Here is a 27518-nt window from a genome sequence, read left to right on the forward strand (position 1 = left end):
ATAAATGTCAGTGGTGAACTTTGATAAAGCAAGACAAGATCAGGAGATGATACAGCAGCCATCTGAGTAAATGGGACATCAATCTGTATCTGATAGAGAGAGAGGGAAGCTTATCAAATGAAAGCAAAGAAATCCTTTTGATGGCTGGTATTTAGCCCAGTCAGGTTACAGACTTTTTTTTTTTTTTTGGTGAGCAAATGGTAGAGTTTTCTGAATTATGAGGTCCCGTTTCATCCTGGAGGTACCACTAATACTCCGTTTAATTAGTTTTATATTGTGTTAAATTAGTTTACCCCTGTAAACAAAAAAGGGCATTTAAGCACGGGTAAAACTTTATCTAGTTTTCCAGTTTATAAAAACGGGGCCCGTGAGTTTCAGTAAATATTAAAGAGTTTTCTTACCCAACACCTATTAGGACTTCTGTGACAGCAGCACCATTTTTTATCGTAAACATCACAATTTTAACATGTACGTTTGTTTTCAAAAGTGCAATATCACGGAGAGCTCGCGCACATACTCGCACCACGTGCTCTCTGTGTTTATGAGCAGGGATTTCTGGGAAGCGGTGCTCATGGTAACCAACGTAAACACCATCCACCCTTCGCCTCCTCCTCCTCCTCGTCGCCTTCTTCTCGGCTCTGCAGTAGCGCCAAATAGAGCGAAAATGGCAGGCATGGTTCGCGGCGTGGACCAATATTATGAGAAGATAACATCGATCCAACAAAGCATGCATAAAAGGTACGGTTTTCCCTCTTTTTTTGAACGGAAACACGGCCTGGTGGAGACCGCGGGCTCGAGTTGTGATCTCTGCTGCCCGGTAGCCTCCTCCTGCCGCTTGGCACAGAGGAATAACAAGCTAGCTGCTTAGCTAACCAGCACAGTCAGTGTAGATGGAGATGCTTTACAGTTAGCTAGTTCATTACGCCGTTTACTTCGGACACTACATTGAGCCATAATAGTTATGTTGAGGTTGTCCTTGGGTGTAATATAAGTTAGCTGAGTGGAAAGCTAACCTGAGATGACTGTGACACGTTAGCGTCGGCATATGAGCCTCTGAGTTCCTATGAAGCTAACGTTCGTGCTTTTTGCATGGAGCTAATTCGTATATAGACATTCAACATACGGGTTAAGGTAAATATATGCATGTAATTCATATTGAACCTATATCAGAATTAGCATACGCACCACACGCTTTTGTTAATGAGTGAATAGATGAGGATCGTTAATATTGCCGTTAAGTCAGCCACCAAGTACCCTAGCACATCACGGAGATGCTGCAGTGATCGTTGTTGGTGACAGTTCCTCTGACTTGTGTGTGCAGGGAGAAGCGGAGGCTGGAGCTGGAGAGGGAAGTGTTTGCTTACTCCAGATCTGACAAAAGAATGTAAGTCTAGACTAACCTCGTTTACCTCGTCCTTATCCCCTGACTTTCAAATCAAGCGCTAACTTTAATATATGAGACATTTAATTAAAGTCCTCACTGCATATCAGACAGTGTTTAATATTAGATTCACCACACATTTAATTAGTATGCATGCTGTTTATACCGTATACTGTATGGATGCATAGTCATGTTAGTACTTAGAGTAGGTCTTGGCATTTGTGTTAATTATTGTGTGTGTCAATTTATTCATATTTTGTTCAACAAAAGAATATCACCCTAGTATTCAAATGTCTTCCAAGCACAATGCACCTTTGGATATGAGCGGAGCATCCTGTTTTCATTGTAAATTGATTCTCATAAATATTAACATGCCAGGTGAAAGCAGGAAAGCTGGGGCTGATACGAGAGTCGAGAATCCGATTTAAATTTAAAACATATTGTGCTTAACCTTTTCTTGTGGAAAGTCTAGCTCTTATTTTTTGACAATGGTCCTTGATAATATTTCTTGGAATAATAGTTCTCCACTGCCTTCAGCTCACAGATAAAGTGTTCCAAACTGCGCAGTTATCTCAAGGAAATCTGTGACAGGGAAGCACGAGCGAAAATGAGAAACCTTGAGCTTCTGAGAGATGTGGAGTGCATAGAAATTAGCATGAAGGAATATAATCCTGACCATGGCCCCCTGCAACAACAAAAGGTATGACACACACAGGCACGCACATGCACAATTTCACGTGTTCAGTAGAATCGTTTTTGTAATTATTGAGTTATGGTAAAAGTAATCTGAACAGCTGCTTCCTCCACAGAGGCTGATATTTTTTCTGAAACATTTTATTAGTTTAAATCATTGTTAGTTCATTTTTTTCTGCATTTAGAAAAGCACTTGTTCTCACAGCTTACCAAATGTACTGACTTCAGAATAAGATCAATAAACTCACCTACAGTAAAATGCAAATTTTCAAGGAATGTGTATGTATTGATGAAGCACCTTCTTCCATATTTGCCTCGATGCCGTGCTGCAATTGTAACACAGAGTAGAAATATTTGCTTGCAGTTGCTTGATGTGACAATAGTAAACACTCAAACTGTGCAATTTATCACGACAAGCAAATGAACGAGGGAGAAAACAATGAGCCAGTCAGATTATCACTTAAAACTCAACGACAGTGCTTGACAGCTTAATATCAAATTAACAAAATTGGCTAATTATGACTCGCTGAGTTAATTGCCCAATATAGAGACTCTGAAGTGCTCCAGAGGTTTAGTCATTCTCTCCCCTCAAGCAGTTGGTTTATTTCCTCTTGATGCTTTATGAGTCCTACATGTTTGTTGTTATTTTGGTTTGTCCTGTTGCTCTTTGTTTCCATTGTCTAATGTCACCCCCACTTTTCTGGTTTAATCCTGGTGTTTTTGGGGCAAAGAAAAACACCCTCCCTCAAATGGACAGTGAATGAAGTGACATTCCACGCACGTTTCATTTTTGTTGCCACTGGTTGTGCAAAACGTTCAAATGCCAGAGTGGACAAATGAGAAATTATGAAAGCTGTCTTTTAAAAGGTCTGCTTCTATAAACTGTCATTGTTTTGAAAAAGTGTGGCATGTTTGAGCTAATCCAAGTGCCCTCAGAGAGGCCATTAGGCTTTTTTTTTAATTGGAGTTTGGATTAAGGCAGTTCGTCTGGCCAGTCAGATAAATGTTAAAGGGTGTCAGCAGTCGCACAGAGGACACTCACTCGGGAAAACCTACTATGATTGACTGATGCTTGATGTTGTCACTTCTGCCTCCGTATCTTCTGCTTTTACACCACACGGAGATAATATTCAGCACCACCATCACAACATTATAACAGACAATGCCTCGTGTTTGCGTACAGTGCCACATGTCAGATAAATATTCTGACCATCTATATCTCTACTCTTATCTTTGTGTATCGTTATGTCCTTACATCTCTTACAGACTGACTTTGTCAAAAAGATTTCCAGATTTATGGAAGCCAGGAAGAAAATGCAGCCTGACGCAGCGAAGGTAATGCTAAAATGTACAGAAATGTACAGAAAATCTGTAATAATAACAGAAGCATTTGTGTTTGGAAGTAGCATTGTTGTACATCATGTATTTTATACATGTCACATCTTCTACTGTGTATTGTGTGACCTCTGGAGTGCGTGCACGTGCGTGTGTTGTTCACACTTATTTTTGTACGGTTGAAAAATGATACTTGTTTTTTTTTTTATGTTGGATCCTCCTTTTTTGAAATGTTTACAAGGTTTATGCAAATCTCAGTTCTATCAAGCTGTGTTTTCAGGTTTAGAACAACAAAGGAAAGTAGACATTATGCCTCGTAAATCTGTAGAGGAGTCTGCGTTTAAACTGTGTATCTGTAATAGCACAGGTGTCTAATCCTAGCTGGTGCATCTGTACAAGCGATGTAGTTCAAGCCCATAGCTGCTTTCTCCCTTCACTTAAAGCAGTTAAAGCTCTTTTAGATGAAATGTCTAAGACATCTCATAATAACTTGGAGCATGCTGTCTAGAGCAGTCACTTGTAACTGTGTGCAAAACCCCCGTCAGCCTGTCGATATTGTAATGAGCAAAATGGTACCGTCACTCCATTATGCATACAAGCCATTGGCTGGCAGTGTGCATGTCCCTCAGGCTGCAGCATTCATTAAGGGAAGCTTACCGGGCTGAAAGCTGGAGACAGATGATAACGGGATATGATTTTCATATTTAATACATTCCTTGGAAGAGCACACGCGTGCCGCAGATTGATAGAAGAATCAATTGCTACTTTAGTGAAACACTTTCTACTTTGCCCTGCAGCTACCGATGGAATCACTCAGCCAAGAAATTAACTTTTCCTCTTTTTTTACCTACTTTGTGGATCTGCTGGGCAGGCTGCATGGTTTACAGTGAATGTTATTAAGCAGCTAACTGTTTGGTATTTAAGACGCTTATCAGAAAAGAAACAGAAGCCATGCTTTTTGTTATTATGTTTGGAGGGAGGCTTTTTTGCTTCACTCTCTCCCCCCTTGGTGACATTGCAGACATGAATCAAAACTTGTCTGAAGGATTTCTAATAAGATGAAAAGTTAAAACACTGATCCCAAGACATTCTTCTGAAAGATGTTGTGAAAAGAATTCTGACCTTGGCACAAATAAGATAAACTTATTTAAAATGATAAAGTGGGTAGTTATCATACTTGAGCTGAGTTTCTTTCAAATTTAAAAAAAAACAAGAAATTTAAGAATTTCCAATTGAATTTATGCCTTGAAAAATGGCATTTTTATGAGGAAACGGAAGGTGTTGTTGCCAAAAATGAACATATTTCACATATTGATTTTTTTCATATATTTACAGGTTGATGCTGAGCACAGGCAGCACCAGGACAGCTCCCTCTCTAACCCAGCTCAGGATTTTACACAATCGCCACTTTTTATGGGCCGCCAGACCACCAGAGGGTCTGACGCTGAAGCTGGCACCACAAGTGTACACTCACACCAAGCATTGCATCGTTCACCCAATTGCAGCCTGCACTCCCGCGAACGTCTACCAAGTGGCCTTTTGAAGGACTTCAGAGTTGACGGAGAGGATACTGCCAGCAACCGAGCACATTTATCAGATGACATTTCAGGCTCAAACGAGTCCCCCGATGGCTGTAATTTGAGTGACAAACATGAAAGAACGTTGGCGGTGCTCCCATCTGTCTGTGCCTTAACAGCCACAGCTGGCAATGTGCCTTTTGGAAGTGATGATGAACAAGAACCGTCACCTTTGGTGACCTTGATGGGACCTGAGAAGAATCCGTCTCCCAGCTGCAGTAGCCCTATGAAGGCTAACAATTCTCCTGCAGAACACACTGGCTCCCGTGAGGCGGCTCATCAGCCACCCATAATGGAAGATGGAGAGAGAGGTCTCAGCCATTTGATGCCTCAAACCACTTTGGGAAAAGAAGCTCGGGATACACCAGGTTTGCAACGCTATTCCTTCCTTATTACCTTGTAATATCTCCTTTTCTTGTCTTTACTGAAATTGACAGTTGAAAACGCTTTATTTTACCCCTTTGAAGATTTAAAGTGAGCCTTAACAAGTGATACGTTGCACTGTGTTTACAATCAGGTAGACGTCAGAGTGTCAGCACACCAAGCTCTGATGTGCAGTTGTCAGAGAGCAGTGCCAGTGACCTGTCCATATCTCTGACGCAATCTGAGCTGGAAGAGGATCTACCAGAGGGTGTGGCACCTGAGAGGAATGCCACTTCAGCAGGGAGTGATGATCGCAATCAGCACAGTCCTGAATCATCCCTCCACTCTGATGGGTCCAAAAACACACCACAGTTAAACTGTGAATCCTCGGCCCCAGTGGTGACCTTGGAAAGGTACAGTATGAATGACTTCTGTACTTTGTCGTCTGGAATTGTCAAAGTGCATCGATGGAGAAAAACACGAACATTTTGGTCGCTTTATGGCACGCGCTCTTCTTAAAACGTGCACAATGCAGTCAGTATTTATTTCCAAGATTGAAAGCTAAGCAAGCTGAGAAAGGAGAATGTTGGGCATAGCCATGCTGAACCACAGAGGGCTGTTAATGATATGAGCAGGTGAAGACACCGTACAGTCCTTGCTGGCATCACATCAGTCGCTGACAGAGAGGATTGTGGGAGTCACGGTCCATGCCACCGTGCTCTCTGTAGCTCAGCGGCAGCTGCGGTGGTGGCGGTGATGCATCTTATAGGGAGAGCTCAGGACCTGTCACCAACAATATTGCCATAATCCAAGATAATGCTGTAACAGAGCAATTTTCTGCTTGAGAGACCTCAGGAAGTCCCCAATGGAGGAGGAAATTTGTGGCACCATAGAGTGTTCTGGAGGGTGGGCATGTGGACAGCACTTACAGCCACAAATCCTTAGCGTGATGATGGCCTCTGAGTTGAAGGATCATTTTGGATGGGTTTAGAGCCACAGAAAATCCCATGTGAATGTTTTCACCAAAAGCCTCTGCATTTTCCCTACAATATGCAGCATTGTATGAACAGGACCTCTTATGCTCTTGAAAAAGAAGAAGAAGAAAACTTCATTTGGTGTCTAATTTCTTTCTTTATCTTATTCCTAGCATTCGTCCAAGTGCTCCATGTTTGTGTTCTGTCCTTGGGTTGTGCACATTGTGCTTATTTAATATTACGTGCTTTATTTTGAGATGGAGTACCTGCTTGCACAAATGAACATAGTGGTGTTATTGAAAACAAATAAATTATTTTACTGCAAATAGAAAGAAAAAAATTCCGGTCTCTATACAGTATGTATGAGAAGTAGTATGAAGGATTTTATTTTTTTCTCTCAGTGTAGCATGTTTGTTTGTGCATGACTGTGTTTCTGTGTGGTCTGTTGCACTGTTTATAGCGTGACCTCAAGAGGAACTGCAGTTAGCCTGTGCCGGGAGACGATGGTGGGGGCTGCAGCTTTCATTGTTAGCACGGAGGGCTTCTGTGTGTGAGGAGAAAACCAGAGGCTTTGATGTAAAGCTCCGAGAGCATCCAGTCTCTATCCTCTCCCTCTCCCGCTCTCGTTCCGTCTCTCTCTTAAGGTTAGAGTTTATATCGCTCCCTCCGTTCAGCTCACAGTCAGGAAAAACAAGCCTGGGCAATTCATTAGATTATCCCATTATATTTCTCCTCCAGCATGGCTGGGGTGAGTGAGAGTATACGACTGAAATATCCTCCAGGTGTTTTTCTTCGAGTCTCAACATAATGGCCTCGCTGTGTCCTGTTCTCAAATATGTCGTCCCTGAACTGCATGTCGGTTCTTCGCGATTGGTGACAGCATGTCATTCAATTATCAGTCGTTAAAAATCCAATTCGCGTCTAACAAATATTAAAAATGCTGTAAATGTTTTGCGGTGTTATTCAGGCATTTTTAGAGACATGCCTCAGTTTGAAATTCTACTCTCAGTGATGTGCACATTGTGTGTGTGCTCACAGTGTGGTGGGACACGTCCCATATTTATTCAGGCTGGCATTGCGTTGTTACTGCTTGTGATCTATTTTTCCATTCCTGTGTGTGCTGGATTCGCTGCCTGCGCCAGCACAGTGAGATTCTTCTGACACCAATCACTCATCGGTGAGGCCATTCCGTGTGGTAAATCACCCCGGAGTCAGTACTGTACACTGTAGAGCAATATCACTGCAGAGAGGCTGACCTCTTCCTCCTCGCTAACAATGCGCTCCTGATGATGTTGACATGGGGACAACAGCAGCATCTAAAGTGAGGTTGGAGACCTTGACATGAAAGCTGGCAACAGTACAATGAGAGAGAGAGAGAGGTTTGCAGAAAAACACAACTAATTTCCTCTCTAAAGGTCTCTTTTTGAAGAGCATTGACAAATAAAGTGGAAAGAGAAAGATGACTATTTCAAGGCCCACGCTGACGATAAGGGAGAGGGAAAAAAAAGATTGAGCTTTTGCCTATGCTACTTCAGCCACACTGAAGAGGACTTAGCACAGACGGATTGCACACTACAGAATGTCATGGATATAATTCAAGCTGCCAGCTTAATCAGGATGTTACCAGGAAACAACCTGCAAAAAAGAGGGAGCAATTGTTTGCTGACCCCTAACCCAGGAGCCCATTACAGATTGTCATAAATTCTTTTTGGCCCCTTTTATGTAGGGGGGCTCAGGATCTCTCGGCTTGGGGTTTCTGGGAGAATTCAATGAGGCCCACCCAGAGCTTATTGCTCAAGAAAGAGATGGATTCCCAATATCCACATGCATTAGGCATCCATTTCTCATTTTGCAGCCTCACACCGGACCAGATTAAAGTATAAATCTCCCACCAAAAGAAATGATCTTGAGGCCCCTCTTTTTTTTCTTTTTGGGAGCCTTGTCCTTACACTTTTTAATGTAGGCTGGTGGTAATGTTACAGTTGTTTCGTGTAATCATATATTAATCATATATTTATAATAATCTTTATTTTGCCATCTCAGTATATGTAGCTTATTTGAGGTTTTATTACATTAAGTTCTGCAACAATTGGCAGCTCTAGTTTTTAATGCCAGTTTTCCCCAAGCTTTCTCAGACGACCTGTCATGACATGTGGCACTCACACTTTAAATCGTTGAAGTCCTGTATTGTGGCAGCAACACTGTAATGATTAGACTCTTTCAGCGGTCCTTGAGTACCTCAAGGCAATTGTCAAGACTCACAGATTTTTTAATCAAATGGCGTACTCTTTATATATATATATATGTCTATATATATATATATATAGAGAGAGAGAGAGCTTTTTTTTTTTTTTTTTAACAAATGCCATGTCTATCGATCACATAACCTCCATTTTTTATTTCCTTTCACTACATTAATGTTTTTTTTTTTTTTTTTGTGAAGTCTGTCCCAGGAAGGGCTCTTTCATCTGCTGGACACCATCGAAGGACGACTCCATTGTGAACGGAGTAGTGTGTATGGGGATTCTTCAGTTGATGGGAGACGACTCAATAGAATTATCAGGTATACCCTTTCTGTCTTTCTTCAAACTTTACAATGTCATCCCTCCCTGTCTGAACTATATGCTGGGTATATTTATTTAACGATCACGGAGCAGTTCATGCAGGCGAGGAAAACATATTATCCTTCTGCCAAGGGCTCTCACTTTGGATGAAGTGCCATCACCGACATGCTCACGTCTTTATTTCTAAGGGGTTTTCAAACACATGGGATTGTTCTAGTAACCACCCTGTTGAATTGTTATTGGGAGTCGGGCAGATAGAGGATGAAGAATGTGTTTCATTAGACTGGGCTTATTTTTCATAAGCCTTTTATATTTCATAGCATGATTAATTTAGCCTAATTGGAGTTCTTGTTGTAAAGTACGGATAAATGTCTGGCAAAAGGAAGCTTTCTCACTCTTTAAACCCAGAACATACATATCCCCATCTGTGCAAACATGAGTGCTGTACATGATGTCAACAGCATCTTCAACAGCAAAGAGAGTGGCCTTCTTGTGTCATGACCCTCAGTAATATGTTTAGTCTTGCTGTGATATTATGTGGGCAAGTGTGTATGTGCATTGATGTGTGTGATTATTCTATACTGCGTCTGCGTGTGTGTGTGAAGTGTTAGCAGCTGCTGGATGCACTCCTCACCCAAAGCTTGAGCCCAGGGCTCCATGGCAATAGCTGACTGCTCTCTATATATTGGACAGCCTTTGTAACGGTGGAGCAAGCCTGAATGACGAGGACCTTGAAGCATGTGGAGCAGTCATCCTTCATGAGCTTCAGAGGTTGTCATGGAGCACAGCAAAGGGCTGCCTGCTACCACAGGATCTAGTGAGTGCTCACCAGTCCAGCACTGAGCCTAATGAAATCAGGTAAGGCTCCTGGTTTCTCTGTGGATCTAATGCCAATTACCGATGTCAGTGGTTTTTTTTTTTTTTTTTTTTTAATTCTGTAGTTTATTTCTGCTTTTTCAGCTTAATGCAACTTATGATCACGGGATTGTAAAAAGACACAGCGGCATAATCAGGTTTTATTTGTGTAAAGCTGTACTGGTCATATACATTTGTTCCACTGTGTTACATTTAAAGCAAACTGCAACTTCTGAGATGCTGGAAACAGAAAAAAAAAATCTACCGCATATGTTTGTGTGATTAAGTTTTGTTTGTCGTACAGTGTAATGTCTAGACAATGACATTTGCAACTCTGATAATGAAAAGTGCTATAACAGAGTAGCACAAATATCAATGCACTGAAAGCTACAGGTCAGCTGACTTTTCTTTTCTCTTCAGAGAGACAGTGAACAGACTTACAGTAAAGGTGATTTCCACTTTTCAGACCCAAGAGTGGATAGCTTCCTGTGCTTTTTTCTTTTTTTTTTTTTTGGACCAGACAGTGGGGGATGGGGCACGCACTTACACCTGATGCTGAGATATTGCATGCTACCATTTGATACAGTCTCCCTTGTCCACAAATGTAAAGGTCATCTTTGGTGTCACCTTGTGTGGTAACACTGCACGGGTGAATGTCATGAGTAAATTAAAATGCCCTATCTCTGACTTCCAGTCCTTTGGATAATGAGTAGTTATACTCTGAGCCAAATCCATGCTCTGCTTCACAACTCTATTGATTTCACCGAGACCTTCCTTGCTATATACTCAATCCAGCGAAAGACATGTCCTTCTCTTTCCTGTGGAGATACCTATTGGCTCTTTGACCTTTTATTCAGTTTTCAACCAGGAGCTCTATCGCTGTGTCCGTGTATTCAGTGTTAACTGGAATTCATAAATGATCTGTATCCTTTAAAGTGTTTTAAGATGGACTAGCAAGCAGCCTTTTGAGAGTTCTTCATCAAAAATAGTGTGACAGACTTCAGATTCAAATGTCTTCATAGAATGGTCAACCTTGTAAGCTACGTCCATTTTCCTGATAATCAAAGAATCTTTCAGTGTAAGGGGGTATAATTATGACTATTTGCAGATATCCCATGCTGTATTCAATAAGAAAGCCTCTCTGTCTCTCCCACCAATTCCACCCCCACCCTCACCACAGCGCCAGCCTCCCTCCTGATGCTGCTCGGCTGTGGGATCGCTGGTTCAAGCACGCCCTCCTGCTCAAGGAGCGCCGTGTCCTCAGCACTGAGCGCCTGGTCCAGCTGTTCACACCGCTGCTGCTGGAGCGCCATGCCACTTACAGCCACCAGGTAGCGTTGGAGGCACATGCACTGCCACTACACACACACGAATGGGAGGTCACACACTCGCATTCACCGACACCCGAAAGCGAGCAGACATAAACACACACATATGACCGCAGGAGTAAAATGCCTTCTTCTTTTTTTCTTTCCGAAAAGGCAAGTGTTTTTGTTTCTTTGCATGTTTTTTCTTTTTTTTTTTTTAAGAAAAGAGCTGTAGTTGGAGTGCCCTCTTTGTGTCTGGTGTTTGAAACCAAGCCCCGACTGCCTACTCATCAGATTGCTCCACACGTTGACCTAGATAGAAGGGAAACCCTGACCCATGCGCTAATCGCAAATTACAGCCCCTGCTTGGCTTCTTTCATCTCATGTGGAGTATTCATCTGAGAAACACTTGCTTTTAATTTGGTATTAGCCAAAAGTATAGCCATCAGCTGGGTCCGATTGAAAGAGGGAGCCATTTGGACCTTCTCCACAACAGACGGGATTATTTTAAATTTCCCACTCATTGACCCTGTGCAGATCATGCTCAATTAAACAAAGACAGAAATTACAATTAATATTCGCACTTAGAGCCCAAAGACAATGTCAAGAGATTTGTCATGAATCCTGCCTTTGTTGAAGACGTCCCATTGTGTCTGCAGGAATGACCATATACACATGAAGGTTTTTTGCGTTATTAATTTTTGCATCTTGTTGAGGTTCTTGTGGCTTGGAGATCTTGCTCCAGTGTCCCCGACGCAATGAGAGAGGCAAAGAGGGAGACTGTAGAGCCTCTTGAAAACATGAACTGACAAAAGGAAGAGAAGCACTGCCATCTACATCATTGTGTCCAAGTGCATCAGGAAAAGCCTGAGCGAAAATCTTTTTCTCTCTTTATCTCTCTCACTCTCCGTCCATCTACTCCATCTATTTCTCTCTCTCTCCCCTCTCTCTCCCCTCTGTCCTCGCATACAACAGCTTACTCTCCACACACAAGAGCAAACAGAAATTTCCATTCACGTAATGCCACACAGCCTGGCTACCCCGACAAATGGGAGCATGCAGCTCGCATGCACACACTCAAAGAGGCCCTTTGAATATTCAAGTGCTAACAGTTGCATTCATTGATATTTAAAATGCAGTGGGTCTGCGAGAGCCCTCAACCCACGGTACATTTGACTAAATCTAAAAAAAGAACAAAGACGGATATCGGGGACAAGGATCAAGACAGTTTTTATTGTGCAGCAGCATCAAAAACCAAGTGGCGAGCTCAGATTGGCATGTGTTTGCCTCTCTTCCCCTCTCAGAAAATGAAAGCATGCACATTGTCAATGTTCACTGCGACCTACTGATAACAACTCACAATGTACTTAAAGTTTGTCACTGTCAAAATCCTCCTGATCATCCCCGCCATATTAGTGCTCATTAAAAGTAGCAAATGGCCATCTGAGGCTGAGAGGCAGTCTTTGATCACAAAAGAGAGATGATGATGGCAGGATTTGATATGGGGGAGGGAAAAAGGAGAGAAAGGAAATCGGTGTGTGGCATCTCCCTGCTCCTCATCTCCCCGAACAGCTCCTCTTAATTGTGTATCCTCATCTCCCCAGAGATAAAAAATGAGCTGGAGAGGGAGGAAGAGAGCAGTTTGTCTCAATTCTCTCAGCAAAGAGGGGAGATATCTGGAATGTGTTGCACATTAACGCCGGGGTGATTGCATTCTTTAAGGCGCTTCTCTAATCTCATGGATGAGAAGAGAGGGAGAGGAGGGGGAGAAAAAAGTGTGATTGAGAGGGAGAGCGGGAGCGAAAGTGTGCGAAATAATCTGTTTTTAGTTAAACGAGTGAGAGAATTTGAAGTTATTTTCTCCTGGCGTTTGAACACGCACTGCAGCTGTACCTCTGTGCAAGCAGCCATGGCCAAAGTAAATGACTTGCCTAATCGGCGAGAGTTCAATTTGACACTTCCTTCACAAAATGGGAACAATTAAGAGTGTGGTTTTAATTTGTGCTGCTCGCAGGCCAAAGTGCTGCTGAGGACACTTGTGTCCCGGTCCAGTGAGGAGTGCCCCTCAGCAGAGGACGAGAGTGACTTGTCTTCTTCGCCTGGTCCTCCTTCTCTCCTGGCTGACGGTGACATGAAGCCCGCCCGGCCCGGACAGAGGCATCAGATCCAAGGTTCCTGAAGATTATCGCCACAATTATAATAAGCATTGGAAATTCCAATTAGACTATCGGCTATCTGGATGACGAATGGCTGCATTTTCTAACGACGCCTTCAGCACTTGTTTTGGTCTTTTCACGGCTGGCTGTAGATTCCCACAAACATCCAAACAGTCCACACTGAGATAAGTCCAGTAATATGTAACAAGACCATTAATTGGAACAAATGTTAGACTACTGCTATTTTTTACAAACCACCTCTGCAGAGAACTAAAACTACCCTTTCACAAAAGAAATCAATTTCACCATAGAGCTTTTTTTTTATAAATCCCTCACAGCCCAGTTTTCATACAGCCTTCTATTCAGAGCTGAAGAAAGACCCCCCATTCCCATTTCTATCCCTAAACTCCCTTCCTCCCTGCCACTGCTTCTCACTATGCGCTTCCCTTTCTTACAGAACTACAAAGTACTGAAGAGGACAGCCAGGACGAAAGCCCTGTGGAAAGTGTTCCTATTAGAGGTAAAAAGGCATCGCCGGTGCCTCAGCATTCACACTGTCCTTATGTTGTGGTTTGTTTTCTTCCCACTGCAGTGAATAATGGGCTCTTTTACGCAATGGCTGAGGCAGGATGATCAAGGTGAATCCAGGGTCAAAGTCCCACCTGAAGAGCTGTGCTAGTTCTCTCTAATTATCTCCGAGAAAACACGAGCTATGTTTTCAGCCTGGTCTGAGGCATTCTGACAAAATTGATAATTCGCTGGTCCGGCATAATGCGGCTGCTTTAATTGTCAGGACGCCAGGGTGGGAGGCGCAAGAGATCTGTCATCGGTTCTCATTATCTTCTAAACAATGCTCCGGCAAGGCTGGACTTGAAAAATACTAGATGTGAAGGCATCCTGGAAGCAGTTGGTGTGCTCAGCCCTAAGCTGCACCTCTGAAATGTAAAGCAATCCTATATTACCCTTGGCTATCAGATTTCCTACGGTGTGTTTCATGTGTCTGCATCCCTAAGGTGCACAGCCAGCAAAATGAGTCCAGTTTCCAATCGCTACACTTAATCAAAAGAGTCATAACCAGTCAAAAAAAAAAATACATGACTAAAGATTTTTCAGGGGAAGGGTTTTGCTGTGGTGAGCGACATCAATGTCACGATCAAATACCATGACCTTGGAACTGGTAGTAATTGCCAAGACATGCACGTCTGTATGTCTAGTTGGGGGTGTTTTTAGACTACATGTAAAAGCAATGGCTGTATTAAGTGCTGTGGGTGGAATAACACTGGAGATTGCCCTGCACTGGAAATGTTGCATGGGTTTTAGAAAATGATTAAAAGTGGTACTTTTATTACGAAACCGGGTCAAAAATGTTATGACTTGTTCATGCAAGATCACAATTTCTCTCCGTCCTTTGTTTTGATACGTGTATTTTAGCAGCATCATTGAGACAACAGCCCATTTACTATGCACTTGTGTTCTGTTGGTTTTTGCCGGTGCAGTCTCTGCACTCCTTTCAAATATGATACCTACTTTAGTGCGGCGGAAAGTAATTATGAGTGTTTTTAAAACGGGAGATCAATCATTGCCTTCCTGGTAGGGGATGCTGAGATAGAGTGACATGCTGATTGCTGTCTCATGGAAACTGTTGCTACATACTGTAGGCTAGAATCAACAGTTTAGCTGGTTGGGCACAGTGTTTTCAGCCACTCTGTTGAGCAGTGAGACCAAAAGACTTAGCTACTGAAGCGTGTTGTCTCATCAAACACAGAAACCTCTGAAAGTTGGAAACCTGGGTTTTAAGCAAATATTTAACAATGACTGTGTGTGTGTGTGTGTGTGTGTGTGTGTGTGTGTGTGTGTGCGCGTGTGTGTGTCCCTGAACAGAGACCAAAGCATATCAGTTACTTAAACAATCAGCCATGCAGGAAAGGCTGCAGAGTTCTGAAGAGGAGGAGGAGGAGGAGGAGGACGACGACTATGGCCTCTCAGGTAAGAGATGCGACTCCACTCTACCAGGCAAGTAGTGAGCAACTGGAGCCTAACCATTGGTCAACACTGGCCATATGTTCTCGCAACACAGGCTAGCTAAATGAAAGTCATACAGAAAGCCCAAAGCTGTTAGTTTTCGCAGCCGTTTTTGCCTCACAACCTCAGCACTCATAGGCTTCAACTCGTCGTGTGAGCTTGGGTGTGCCACGTTTAGGATGCAACTGGATCCTAAGAAAACATGTATAAACAAATAGAAATACCAGTCCTCTCATATGACCATGTCTGCATATTAAGAGACGCTAACAACAAGGTTGAGATACTCCGTCTTAGCTGCTCATAAGCTGTACCCTAAGTTTCTATATTAATATGCATTGTAGATTAGCTTGTGTTGAGATGTCCAAATCAAATGGTTTTATCGGGCCCTGTTTGCTCTTTTAAGGAATAAATCATGGCCATGAAGAGGACCTGGGGAGGGCCAAACGCTCCTCACATCAAGACCCTTACCCTCGGTAAGAACATTGTTATTATTCAACGGGCCACAGGAAATGGGCCACCAGACACCAAAGTGGTTGATGTACATTTGCATGGCCACTCTCATAATTCCCTGTTCATTTCCATAAGATCAAGGGGCCACCACCCATTAACTCGCTTACAAAGACAAAAGGCCCCTGAAGTCCCTTTCGCTCACTGTTCACGGGGTTCAACCAGGTTTTAGAAATCAAAAGCAAAACAGCCAGCACGAAAAATAAATTGGAGTCATAATATCACTGTCTTAAGGCTTGTTGTCAGAATGCAAACAGATCATGTCAAGAAGAGAATCAGGGACAACTGTTTTGCAAGAAGGGGATTCAAGTGTTGACAAGGACAAATGTCCTTTCATTTTTCGCCCTTGAAATGCATTTAGGCTGCTCAAATCAGCGTCCTAAGTGGGTTGGAAAAGAAGATCTAATGATAAATAGCTTGGTAGAAGCTAACACCATCACGGTTGCATTTGAATATCAACACGACTTCATCAAATCTGCAATTGCATGTCGGGTCCTCAGAGCACCTCTTCACTGCGAACCCATTTGGGCTGTAGTAATGGCTGGGTAAACGTTATGAGGAATAATCTTCTCTGATTTCATGTGATTACTGGGCACCACGCTGACACAAGGGCTGAAGTCTCTGTCTCCCTGGCCTGGCAAGCAGACGCTCCCAGTCTGCCTATTAGCCCGGGGAAGGGCCTAATGGGCTGGCTCTATTGTGGTCCTCATAGCTGCTGATGTCTGCCACTGCCAGCCCCAGTGACCACCCTCTTTAATAAACATGAGCCAATTTTCGGGCCCAGACCCTCTCAGATGGTGCCTGTCTCCCTGTCATTAATGTGCATGGGAAGCCCGCAATATGTGTGATTAAACAAAATTTACAGAACAAAAAAATGCAGTGAGCAGTGATGAGACACAAGTTGTGTACACAAGGAAAAACTGTACAAATGAGCTGTGTGTGTCTGATCTACGGTCTAATCCCACTAGGGTTTGGAGGGAAGCAGCGGCAAGAGCTACTAGTGACCATCATGCTTTCTTTGGTCATCCAGTGATTTCCCATCTTTTCTTTGCTTCTCCTGGACGCTTAGATTTAAGCATTCCACTTACCACAGTCACTTCTTGCGCTTTATTGCTTCCACAAGTGGTCTAGAAGCCCTGCACTTAAGCAGAAGCATAACACTGCAGCATGCTCTTACCCTGCTTCTCTCCTTTCTCTCTGTGTCTCACTCTCTCTCGCTCTCTTGCCCTTTCTCCATCTCTTTGCCCCTCTTCCTCTCCGTCTTCCTGCGCCCCCACCCGCCCTCCCCTTTCTCTGTCCTACTTGTTAATTATTTGCTTTATTTTGTCAGCGAGCTGATGAGTGACATCAAAAGGAGGATGGAGCTGGACTCAAAATACAAAAATGGCTTCCTCTCTGTTGTCTTAGACAATAATTATGATTTGCCAGTTAAGCCTAGACTACAGCAGAGGGATTGTAGTTTAAAGCAGAGGCTTTGGTGCAAAAAATGCATTTATAGCCCTTTGTGAGGCTCCTCATTATGTGTGGGCCCGATTCATTAAGTAATTGGTTTGCAGTTGTTTACATGAGTATTAAGGCCTTCTATTCAGGGCCTTTGAGAGATACATTGTGCAAATGTTGCATGTTATGAATGCAGAATGAGAGGCGGGGGGCCAGTCCTATTGGCCAAACACTGCACTCGGCTGAAAAGCGAGAGAAAAGCACTGGGTGCTGCTTTGCATAGCAATGACTAGGGCCTTAATAAGCTTTACAGATTAAATACATGCAGTCTATACAAGATGCAAAGAGATACTCTTAACACATTTATATGTGCTCATTTCACTATTATGGCGTTGGAGAGAATTGAGGTCTTTCATATTCTTTTTTCTCTCTCTCTCTCTCTCTCTTCCTTGCTCTCTCCCACACAGTGTTTTTCAGTCAGATACTTTCATAGAATGTGCTGTTTATTGTATTATAACTCGTGGGGAAGCGACTGATTTGTCTATTAGAAATCTTTTGCTGTCTTTGTGAGTGGCAAAGTAAAATCACTTTGTGGTTGAGTGGGGATGAAAGGAATAATGCACGAAGGAGTGAGTCTTAATAAGCAGCTGCACTCCATGTAAAGACCACTTGTTCCCCTTTGTATGCGAGTGCATGCCACTGCTTCCTCTCGTGCAAAGAATCATTGTGCTCCTTTCTACTGTAGGCATTTCAGATGCCACTCCTTTCTTATTTTTATTTTGGGTTTGTTAATACCTTTTCATCCCCCCTCCCCTGTTTTTGATCCTAAAAAATGCTTGAACACATGTGCACAGACACACACACACACTCGCACACACACACACAAAATACTCCAACCATCAGCTGGTGTGATGATTGTTGTGCCTAGTGCCTGCTTGACAAAAACCTTGACTCAACAATTAGTGGTTTACAGCTTTGCCTTGGACAACAGGATGTGCTCAAGCATTCGACCTCAAATCACTCAGAGTGTCAAAATCAGAAGCTCTCTCTCTCTCCCTCTCTCATGGGGAGGCGATGTGTGTGGATCTCTGACAGCTCACTGGGAGGAGGGATGGAGGGGTGAGAAAAGGGACTGGAGGGGAGGGGGCGCAGAAAAAGAAGAGCGGGAGATAGAGGGAGACAGAGAGACAGACAGTACCAGACAAAGAAGTAGTGAAAGATGGAGGATTTCCTGTTCTAAAATCCATGAAAACACTTTAAGTGTCTATATAATCATATGCACTGTAAGACATAAGGAAGCAGATGCATGGTCAGGCACGTGGCAGCGTTGAATCTGTACATCTGGGAATATGTCGGAGGGACAACATATCCTCCCAGAAACAGACAATAAATTTGTCATTGATTTCTTTTACATGACAATATATAACTTGGTCTGTTCCATTAGTTTAGATTAAAGAATCAGATAACATCCAGGCCATAACTTGACAAACAAGACAGTGACTGTCGAGGAAGCCAGCATTTAGAGGCTCCAACCAGAGGAGGTCACTGTCCTACATTGGCTGCCTCAGACCAGTCAGGAATGCCTGATTACTCCATAAAGGATTAAGTTGGCTTTCAGACACTTTCTGTGCCTTTTGCAAAAATCACTTTCCTCAAATTTGTTAGTCGTGACTGCTTTAAGCTGATTGTGGCTCGTAGAGGCCAAAAAGATAAACAATGGATATAATGTTTGAAGTCTGTGCTAATTTATTAAGCTGTCATTTCTGATGGTGTTATGTTGCATTGCCTTAATTTGTAACTTTATTTCCTCCACATTTAAAAACCTTAGCTCATGATGTGCAAGAAGAGGTGACATGAGATCAATGGTGTGTCCTTCAGCCATCCCTTTCAATGACCGTCTCGACTGGACTGCCACCAGTCAGGAAGAGAGCGCGCTGTGTTGAAATCATTGGCCCAATACCTCTTCCTCTGAGCTGCAGTACTTACTCATTGCCAGCAGAGAGCACTCACACGTTAGAGAGTGCCCACTCACAGTGCACTCACAGTTGCCTCTCACTGTTTGCCCCCTACTGAGGGCTATATCCTGCTACCATTCAGGCCTGTTAGAGTACATCTAAACGGAGCCGAAACAATGTTTCTGCGGGGTCATAGCTGGGATGGGAGTAGGAGTTGATGGGAATGATGAGGTGATGGGTCTCCCTTTACCTTTAGACAAGCACCGCTGTGCAAAAGTGCTATTGTGCTATTAGCATTTGTGTGTGGGTGGCAGGAGCTTAAAAAAAAAAAGCCAGGGTAAATAAAAGCAGTTTTCGAGCTATCTGTGTCTGCAAGGCAGTATTAAATGCTTGGTAAGCATTATTTCCTTCGACAGCCCTCAACATTCCCGAATGTGATTGTTCAGTGGCTCCAAGACACATATTCTAGTCTTGGGAATCACTTTAAACTGCAGTTTGAAAGGAACTTGTGTTCCATACGATTTTTTTTTTTTTTTTGTCCATGTGCTATTGTATATTGACAACGCTGTGACAACTTAGTCCAGATGTGTCATCGCAACCTTTTATATTCCTACACTTCTGTGCTGCTTTAACTGGAGTGTGTGTTCTGTACAGTAAGCAGGTCTTTCTTAACACAGTTTAATGTGTTAGTCTCAGCTGACCTCACTTGTGTTGGTCAGAAATTTGTCAGTGGTGGTTGTTGTTTATTTGTTCAGGAGCCTGAAGATATGTCCAGCCAAAGATGTGGTAAAGCAGAATCAGGATGCTTCTTTCAGGGGCAAACAAAGCAAACTGGATCTCAAAATGTTGACAGTAGTCTCAAACAGACTTTTAACTTGTACCAGAGTGCCTTGGATTCCTGTAAGATGAGTAATTATTGTATTATTCAGAAAGAAACATGTCAGTTTTTTCACAATTTCACCCTTTTGTGCACGCACTGTGCCTGAGATATGTGGTAACATGATTGTCCTGCTTTTTATGAATGTAAGTGGTGTCTGCAGATTGTACCACTGCATTACCAGCCAGCATAACTTGTATTTTTGCAATGTGATTTGAAAAGGATGTCAAAATCAGCAGCTTTAACTCAGAAAAGCCACCGTGGTGCAAAATGACAAAACAAGACAGAGGTTTGATTAAGGAGACGCACAGACAGCACTGAAAATATCAGCATTTCCCTCCAAGCTCCAATTTTGTGATGTGTGTAAAACTCATCATGCAATTTGAAAGGTCGTTGTGGACTCGGCGATGCATAGCAGACACAAACTGTAACTGTTAAAACACGAGATAAACAACAATATGGAACAATCGCAAAGGCCAGAGGAAGAGAATGAGCGAGGCAATGGAAAAAAGAGGACATTACGATGGCTGTAATTTGCATCATTTCACACATTATATTCACCTCTGTCTACCAGAGCTTATAAAACACTGGCCAGCCCAGTCTTACATATTCAGATCATTGCCTCAATTAAGGGAAACTCAGCAGAAGATGAACTGGCATAAATGTTTATGGAAACGGAATATTAGATTGGTGAGGTCAGATCCAGGCTGGGCTCTCTATGGTAATAGCCCTGTCTTGAAATCAGTCCTGTCCCTCACTGAAGTGGAACAGCTGATAGACCATTCCCATCCCAGGGGGGAAGTTCAAGAAAAGAAAAGCCTAATTTACTCTCTGTAACAGCTATTATTGTGGCAAAGGAGAGGAAGTAATCGTATAGATTATTGCTGTATTTTTGCTGCTGCAGTGTCCGCTCGAGATCTGTTTCCCAACAGTTGGAAATGGATGCACCAGTCCTCGCAGTGCAGTTGTGCTTCAGTGTCTGGACTTTATCTCTTATGCAGTTTAAAAAAGCTGAATGTGAATAGCTGGCGGATGTCATTTTTTAAAAATGTAGATATGTATGTATTCCTCACCTTAGCATCCATCCTTTGTGTCATCCAAAATCCGTCCACCTATAATGACCTCTGTGCTGCCAGGAAAAAAATCTTGTTGTCACTTCTGAACTAATTTTATACACACCGTCCAAAAACTCCAAATGGCGCTCACACCTTACGTGCATATTGAAGCACTTTGGGTTCACATGTCCAGTTTTACCTCCAGCGGTACAATCTCAAAAACTAGAACATGATTATTCTGATGATGATATTGTTTTCTTTCATCTGAGTCATTTTGGGTCCAGCCATCTGCCAGCCTGGTATGGTCAGCAGGTAATGATTCTGGCAAGTAAAAACGCTCACATGTGCTGCTTCGAAACATAACATAGTCTAGGGGAAACCAAAAACAGTACCTGGACTCAAAATAGGCGACATAGAATGAAATTACCATCTGTACTACTCTCCTTTCACCAAAATCACACGACTTGATGATGCATTCACCAACATACACATATTTTGGCAAACAAAATCATCTGTTTCAGCAAAACACGACACCCTCGCATGCAGTGCACCTTCAGTTTGCAGGCAGATTGACTGATTATCTGTCATTGTGTCTTTACTTTCTTTTTGTTTTTGTTTTTGGCACATTTGCTGGCATTTTAAGCACCTGAGGTTCAATGTGCTGTCTGAACAGATGCAAGAATCATCCAAATGTCCTGTCGGAAGTCCTATCAGCGTGCGACTACGGAGGTTATATTCCAGTGATTATACTGGCTGTATGGTATATTGCTTTTAGCACAAAGCAATCTGTTCACAGTTACGAATGGGATGGTGCATCCTTGTTCTCTCATTCTGCCTTGAGTGGTGCAAAGCAGCAATATATAGTTTAGAAGATAGCAATTGGAACGCAGCCAGAGTAATTTGGTCCTTATACTCAATGTACAGTCACATGTGCCAAGACTTGGCTGAGGCAGAGATGAGGAGATGAGGGTGATTGAGAGGATGACAATCAAAGAGGTCATGGGTTTGAATTGACGCAGATGGAGGAACATGGCCACACAACCGTTTTTTGCTACAGCTCTTCTGCTTAAAACTCGCCATCTTTTTTCTTCCCGTTTCCAAGAAAAGCGGCAACAGAGCTCCGATATAGAAGGTCCAAACAAATAAGCCATATGGATATGTATGCTAACCTGGGAGATGATGAGGCTATATTGTGGGGTTTTGAATAGGCTCTGTGATGATGTAAATTAAAGAGGAGGCCTTTAAAAGTGGAATGGGGGGCCTTATTGCATATGCATTGAGGTAGATCAAAGCCTTTTCGGAGGTCACACATTTACATAGCGATATTACCAGAGCTATGGGAACCTGGCAACCCTGTCTTTGGACTATTTTTGAATAAAGAGGGCCTTGTGGAAGTCTTTTGGCACAATTAGAACAGGAGTCAAGGAAGTTCCCTCTGCTGCACTGTCTGCCTGCCTTTTTCCTAGCTTTTAGCTATTTTTGGTGAGAATTGGTCTCTTTTTCAGAGAAAGCCTAAGGTAATAACTTTACAAGGCTAATAACTGTCTTTGTGTTTCCAGGAACGAGAACACCAACTCAAAGGCTCATTCTGCTCTACAGTCAAAAGGTGAGTATAGACAAAGCCATTTCAATTGCGTGTAAAGACAGTGTCAAAAAAGGTTAATTACACCACACAGATCACCATAAAGAGGTTCATGCGTGAACATGTATGAAATTATTGTAATTTTGGAGCCTCACAAGAACACCAACTGTTTGATTAAATTTCTCTGTAAATGCAGCAATACCTTTTGAGGATGTGTAAATGAAAAAAAAAATGACCTTGAAGCCAAATTGACGTTCCTGAAAGCTTAGATTTATGTTGTCAGCAAGCTCTACCTAATCTCAGAATAAATAACTAATACAGTCCTAGTTTTAGGGAAATGTCAGTGCTCTTACATCACTGATCAAAAGTTAAACTAAAGCCCATGGAAACGTTTTTTTAGCTGCTCTAAATAATACCCAGAATGGGCATCGTTGACTCTAATGGGGGACAGCCAGGCAGGTGCCTTCTTTATGACATTTCTGATCATCTTTATAAAAACCAAAACACACTCTATTAGTGTCTAGTTTTAGTGGAGGCAAATTGCACCCTGGGCCTGCTAGCAGTTCATCTACAGACCTCACATCTGTAATTATGTTTGTACAGCTGTGATCAGATCACCCAAGATGTATTTTACTACCATGCGTGAACAAGACTCCAAGTTTAACATGTTGGACTGTATAAAGGTTGGATGTTAAGATTTTCACGCTGAAATCAGATTCAAGGTAAGCTGTAGCTTCAGTGCATTCAAATCCCGGAATGCGTGTAAAGAGAGTGTTGAACTGACTAGATAAAGAAATTATGTCAACAATGTAAAAGGTTACACTTCATGTGACCCATGGAAAGAAAAACATTCTGCTCTGGTAATGTACTCTTGTATTTCTTTTCTCTATACCTTTTCTTGTATAGCTTTCTGGGGAGAATCAGATGACAGCAACTCAGAGATTGAAGCAGCCTTACGTCCTCAGCCTTTCAACACAAACAACGACGACATTGATGACTTCTGTGACTGATATTTCCCTGCAGATAGTTTTTAAATGCACTACATTATATCACTGCAAAATTTCAGGCAGTTTGGCTCGCAGTAATTCACCCCCTGACCGTTATTTTAGTGGTCTGCATTGTAAATCATATGCACACTGTATCGTAAAAACAAATAATAAAGTTGACAGCTCTCACACTGGGTAAAGTATGTGAAGAGTTGTCCAACACTCTGATGTTAACCCTGCTTCAGTCTCTTTATCTGAACAACTCTCCCAGCTCATAATAACAGCTCGAAATAGATTAAACTGATCTTTTAAAGCGATTTGTTTGCACTAGGCTGAAAATCATGCATTTTGAATGCTGCAAGCATCTCCGAGTGCTCTACCTCCAGCATGCTCGAGTGTAATGATGTGAGTCACCTGTGAAATGACAAAGCACAATGGCCACTCTGCACGTTGCTGCGCGACCTGTGAACCTGCTGAAGAGGCCCATCTCCCAGGGCACAAAGTGTTGTAGCGCTAACAAACTCAGAATATTTAGAACCTTCAACAAACCCTCTACATATATTTTCCCAGCTGCTTCTTTAATAACCGTCCTCATGCTACAGAAATACAAAGATGCATGTTTAAATTGTTCTGTATTATTGTGCAAATGAGGCACAAGTAGCAGAATTGTTGCTGAAACCACACGCTAGTCTTCTGCAATTTAGGACTTTGCAGCATGTTGAATGTTCTGCAGCTATTAATAACTCAGAGCTGCTGTGTGGGAGGCTACATTCCCAAGTTTACATTTATAGTTCATTATGTCTGTAGTGTAAATTTCCAAAACTGCCATTCTGGGATGTGGTAAAAGCCCCTGGCATTCAGTGTCAGCAGGATTCCATTAGTCAGCTTTAGGTGACTTTACATGCCTGAACCTTTTAAAGTAGGACTCCACATTCATTACCAATAATGGCTTCAGACAGCCCTGACCCACCACAGAAAAGGGACTGTGGCAGAATAATTTGGAGTTTGCTAAAAGGCTCCCTAACATAATATCCATGTTAAGGAGCATGTCAACAGATACTTGTGTGCGACAGATAGCTCATGGTGGAAGTGGAGTTACATTGTACTAATGTGGACTAACACAATAACATTTTTTAAAATAACTTCTCTGATTCTGTGCCAGAGAGACGATGATGATGATAATATTCAGCTCATTCTTTTTAGAGCGTGTTTAGTCAGACTGTCACAGGAGGAAGGTTTTATCTTGCAGTTAAGGGGTGTTATCCAAAAAGTGACTGACTCGGTTACAGTATCGGCTCTGCCATCAGGTTGACATTAGACAGAGCTCAGTTCTTACAGCAGTGGTTTTGACTGAATGGATAGTGTCTCCACATGCAGATTGTCTCAATAGTGAGGGAGGATGGGAAGCATTTTTCTTATGATAGTCCCACAAGACCACTTGTGATTCCAATGCAGAGAAGCACTTTCTCTTTAAATTTTGGCCCTGAACATAAGTACTTTTCTAAATAAAAGCAAATAATTTCTAGTTTTAAAGAACATTGGAATCTGAGAGGTCGTCTTGAGTGAAGCCTCACCTTTAAAACATTCCATACCTACAGCTTTGGATGATTCAGTGACTATACTGAACCTAGAAGAGTGCCACAACCCCTGAGCGCGACTGTTACACGGATTCTGGTGACTGGGGATGGAAATGTGTCCTGAAAATCAGCGGGGAAATGGTTTTTGGGGGGTTGATTTTTCTGGTACAGAGATAATTCAACAGAGTTAATGGATTGCACGCTCAGCCTGCAACACAAACATACTCGGTATTAATGATTATATTATTATTATAGTGTAGTGATTGTAGCAGAGATTGACATTTTTGTAAAAGTTAAGATGATTGCCGTCGGAATGGATTCTAAAATACATGGGTGGGTGGAAACTTAACAGTTTCTTGTGTGTTTTAATTTGGATTCAACTGTCCTTGCAAGCACATGTTCCTTTCAGATGATAATAAGCACAGCAACCTAAACAGAACAACTGTGAGAAGCAATGTCAAACTGAAATTCAGACTCTCTGTCCTTGAGGAGCTTTTTTTTTTTTTTTTTCTGTCAAATTTATGCCATATTAGCAGCGACATGGGCTCAAAGAGAAACCCCTTTCTTCACCAGTTCCAAAATTGAATAAATAAGAATTTAGAATGATGTTTTGTTTCAGTGATCGCTAATTGCTGAGGCAACATGTCTAGTTTTTAATGAGTGTTTAACATAATATTCTGTATCTCACTTAGCATTCAGTAGCAATTGAGAAATGCATTTTAGCAAAAAGAGTAAGCACAACATTATCATGCACAACAACCACGTCTGTTGGCGAACATTTGACTACATCTGACGCTGTGGCTCATTCTTTAGAGCGCCACGTCTACCTTAAGTAACAAAGGTCAAGGTCTGACAGTATGCAGTTTTGTTTAAGGTGTGAATACAACATCTGTAATAGTAACCTGTCGGCTGTTTGACAATTCAGCAGACAACATTTCAGCACCGATGGGAAACCCAGATATCACAGACCAGATACCAGACAGCCAATTACCAGTACCAGCTTGGTACATAAACTAGTGAATTGCACAAAGAAAAAAACTTTAGTTAGTGCATTCCAGTATTTGTGATTAACTCTTTTAAGCGAGCCCTCTAAGTCTGCTCGAACACTTCTATTCATTTCCTAGATTTTCCAGAATTAGTATTGTAGCAGTGTTGTGCATTATTTAATTCAGTTCAACTCTTAAGTTATAGAGATCCAACGATTCCCTCCTGAGCAAGCACTTGACGGAGGCGGCGAGGAAAACCTTTCTTTAACAGGCAGAAACCTTGAACTGTCTATCAGGCAGTCTTTCTTCTTTTTTTATTTAAACAGGGAAGGTCATTGAGAGCAAGCTCTCTTTTGCAATGATGCCTTGATAACAACAGATACAAATTACATCTGAAAATTACAGTACATATAAAACAATACAGGTACATGAAAGATATATCAAGTTTGACAACAAACGGGCAAGGACAACATAATGAGAGATAACATCAATTCAGTCCTTCGACAAGTCAGGGACGCTTTCTGTTTCCACAGTCTGATTGAGCATTCAATGAAAAACAGAGCTGCTAACGACAAGAGCCCTGGCTCGAACCAATCAACTTCAATTTTTGATTTGAAGTTTTTAAATTATCAATAGCGTTAGTTAAGCAGTTGATGTTTCTATCACCCAGGGGAAGACGTTCTGAACCATTATAGCTGGAAATCAAATCAAATAAATCATCTAAATCATCTGCTGGTGCAGAGGGTGAATAATAAAACCCAATACTCGTACTACTTACTATAAGAACTCCAGAACATTTATGCTTGGAATGCTTGCCTTGATGTCATTCATTCCAATGCTTGTTAGAACAAGTTTGACACTGTAAAGCAGATCAATGAGAGCTGGAATGGGGTCAGTTAGGTCAACTACTGCAGACAGCTAGTATCGGTGGAAGCTGGTGCACGGCGCTAAACAGGCTACCTGGATTAACATTAGCGTTGGCTGCACTTGGCGGGTGCAGTGGTACAGCCCCCTGGCTGGTGATGAAGTACAGACACGAGGGAGCTTGTCAGGTGGACAATTGGCTCTGGATCTAGAGTTGCTGCATGGAGATTTGTGATTTCTGGAAACAACATTGAATGTAACTTATGATTTTCTCCAACACAACCTTCACTCAGCAATGGTGAAGACAATGTTTGTAGAGCACCCAATGGTGGGAAGAAGTTAGTCAGTGCCATCACCCAGGGATCCATAGAGTGGAATGCACTGTCTCTTTTGAACTTAACCACTGAGGCCCAGATAGAACAGACAGGAGATGGGTGTATCAGGGTGTATTACCTTTGCTGG

The 27518-nt window shown here is 42.3% G+C and overlaps 1 protein-coding gene across 2 annotated transcripts; it reads left to right on the plus strand.

Annotated features, from left to right (window-relative positions):
• The first annotated feature begins 573 nt into the window (after positions 1 to 573).
• On the plus strand, positions 574 to 23861 carry kiz (kizuna centrosomal protein). Of its 2 annotated transcripts, XM_076749603.1 has the most exons (15): positions 574 to 738; positions 1322 to 1384; positions 1919 to 2081; positions 3341 to 3409; positions 4745 to 5354; positions 5504 to 5762; positions 8767 to 8886; positions 9581 to 9745; positions 10923 to 11073; positions 13064 to 13220; positions 13663 to 13725; positions 15087 to 15191; positions 15631 to 15700; positions 22621 to 22667; positions 23550 to 23861. In XM_076749603.1, exons 1-15 carry the CDS (start codon positions 665 to 667, stop codon positions 23651 to 23653), a joined length of 2220 nt encoding a protein of 739 aa, XP_076605718.1. In that variant the 5' UTR covers positions 574 to 664; the 3' UTR covers positions 23654 to 23861. The 2 variants fall into 2 exon arrangements, 1 of the variants encoding a protein (XP_076605718.1); XR_013078192.1 differs by lacking the exon at positions 13064 to 13220 and having other exon boundaries at positions 595 to 738; positions 23550 to 23567.
• Positions 23862 to 27518: the final 3657 nt, after the last annotated feature.

The sequence above is a fragment of the Chaetodon auriga genome, chromosome 14, assembly GCF_051107435.1.
Source record: "Chaetodon auriga isolate fChaAug3 chromosome 14, fChaAug3.hap1, whole genome shotgun sequence".
NCBI lineage: Eukaryota > Metazoa > Chordata > Actinopteri > Chaetodontiformes > Chaetodontidae > Chaetodon > Chaetodon auriga.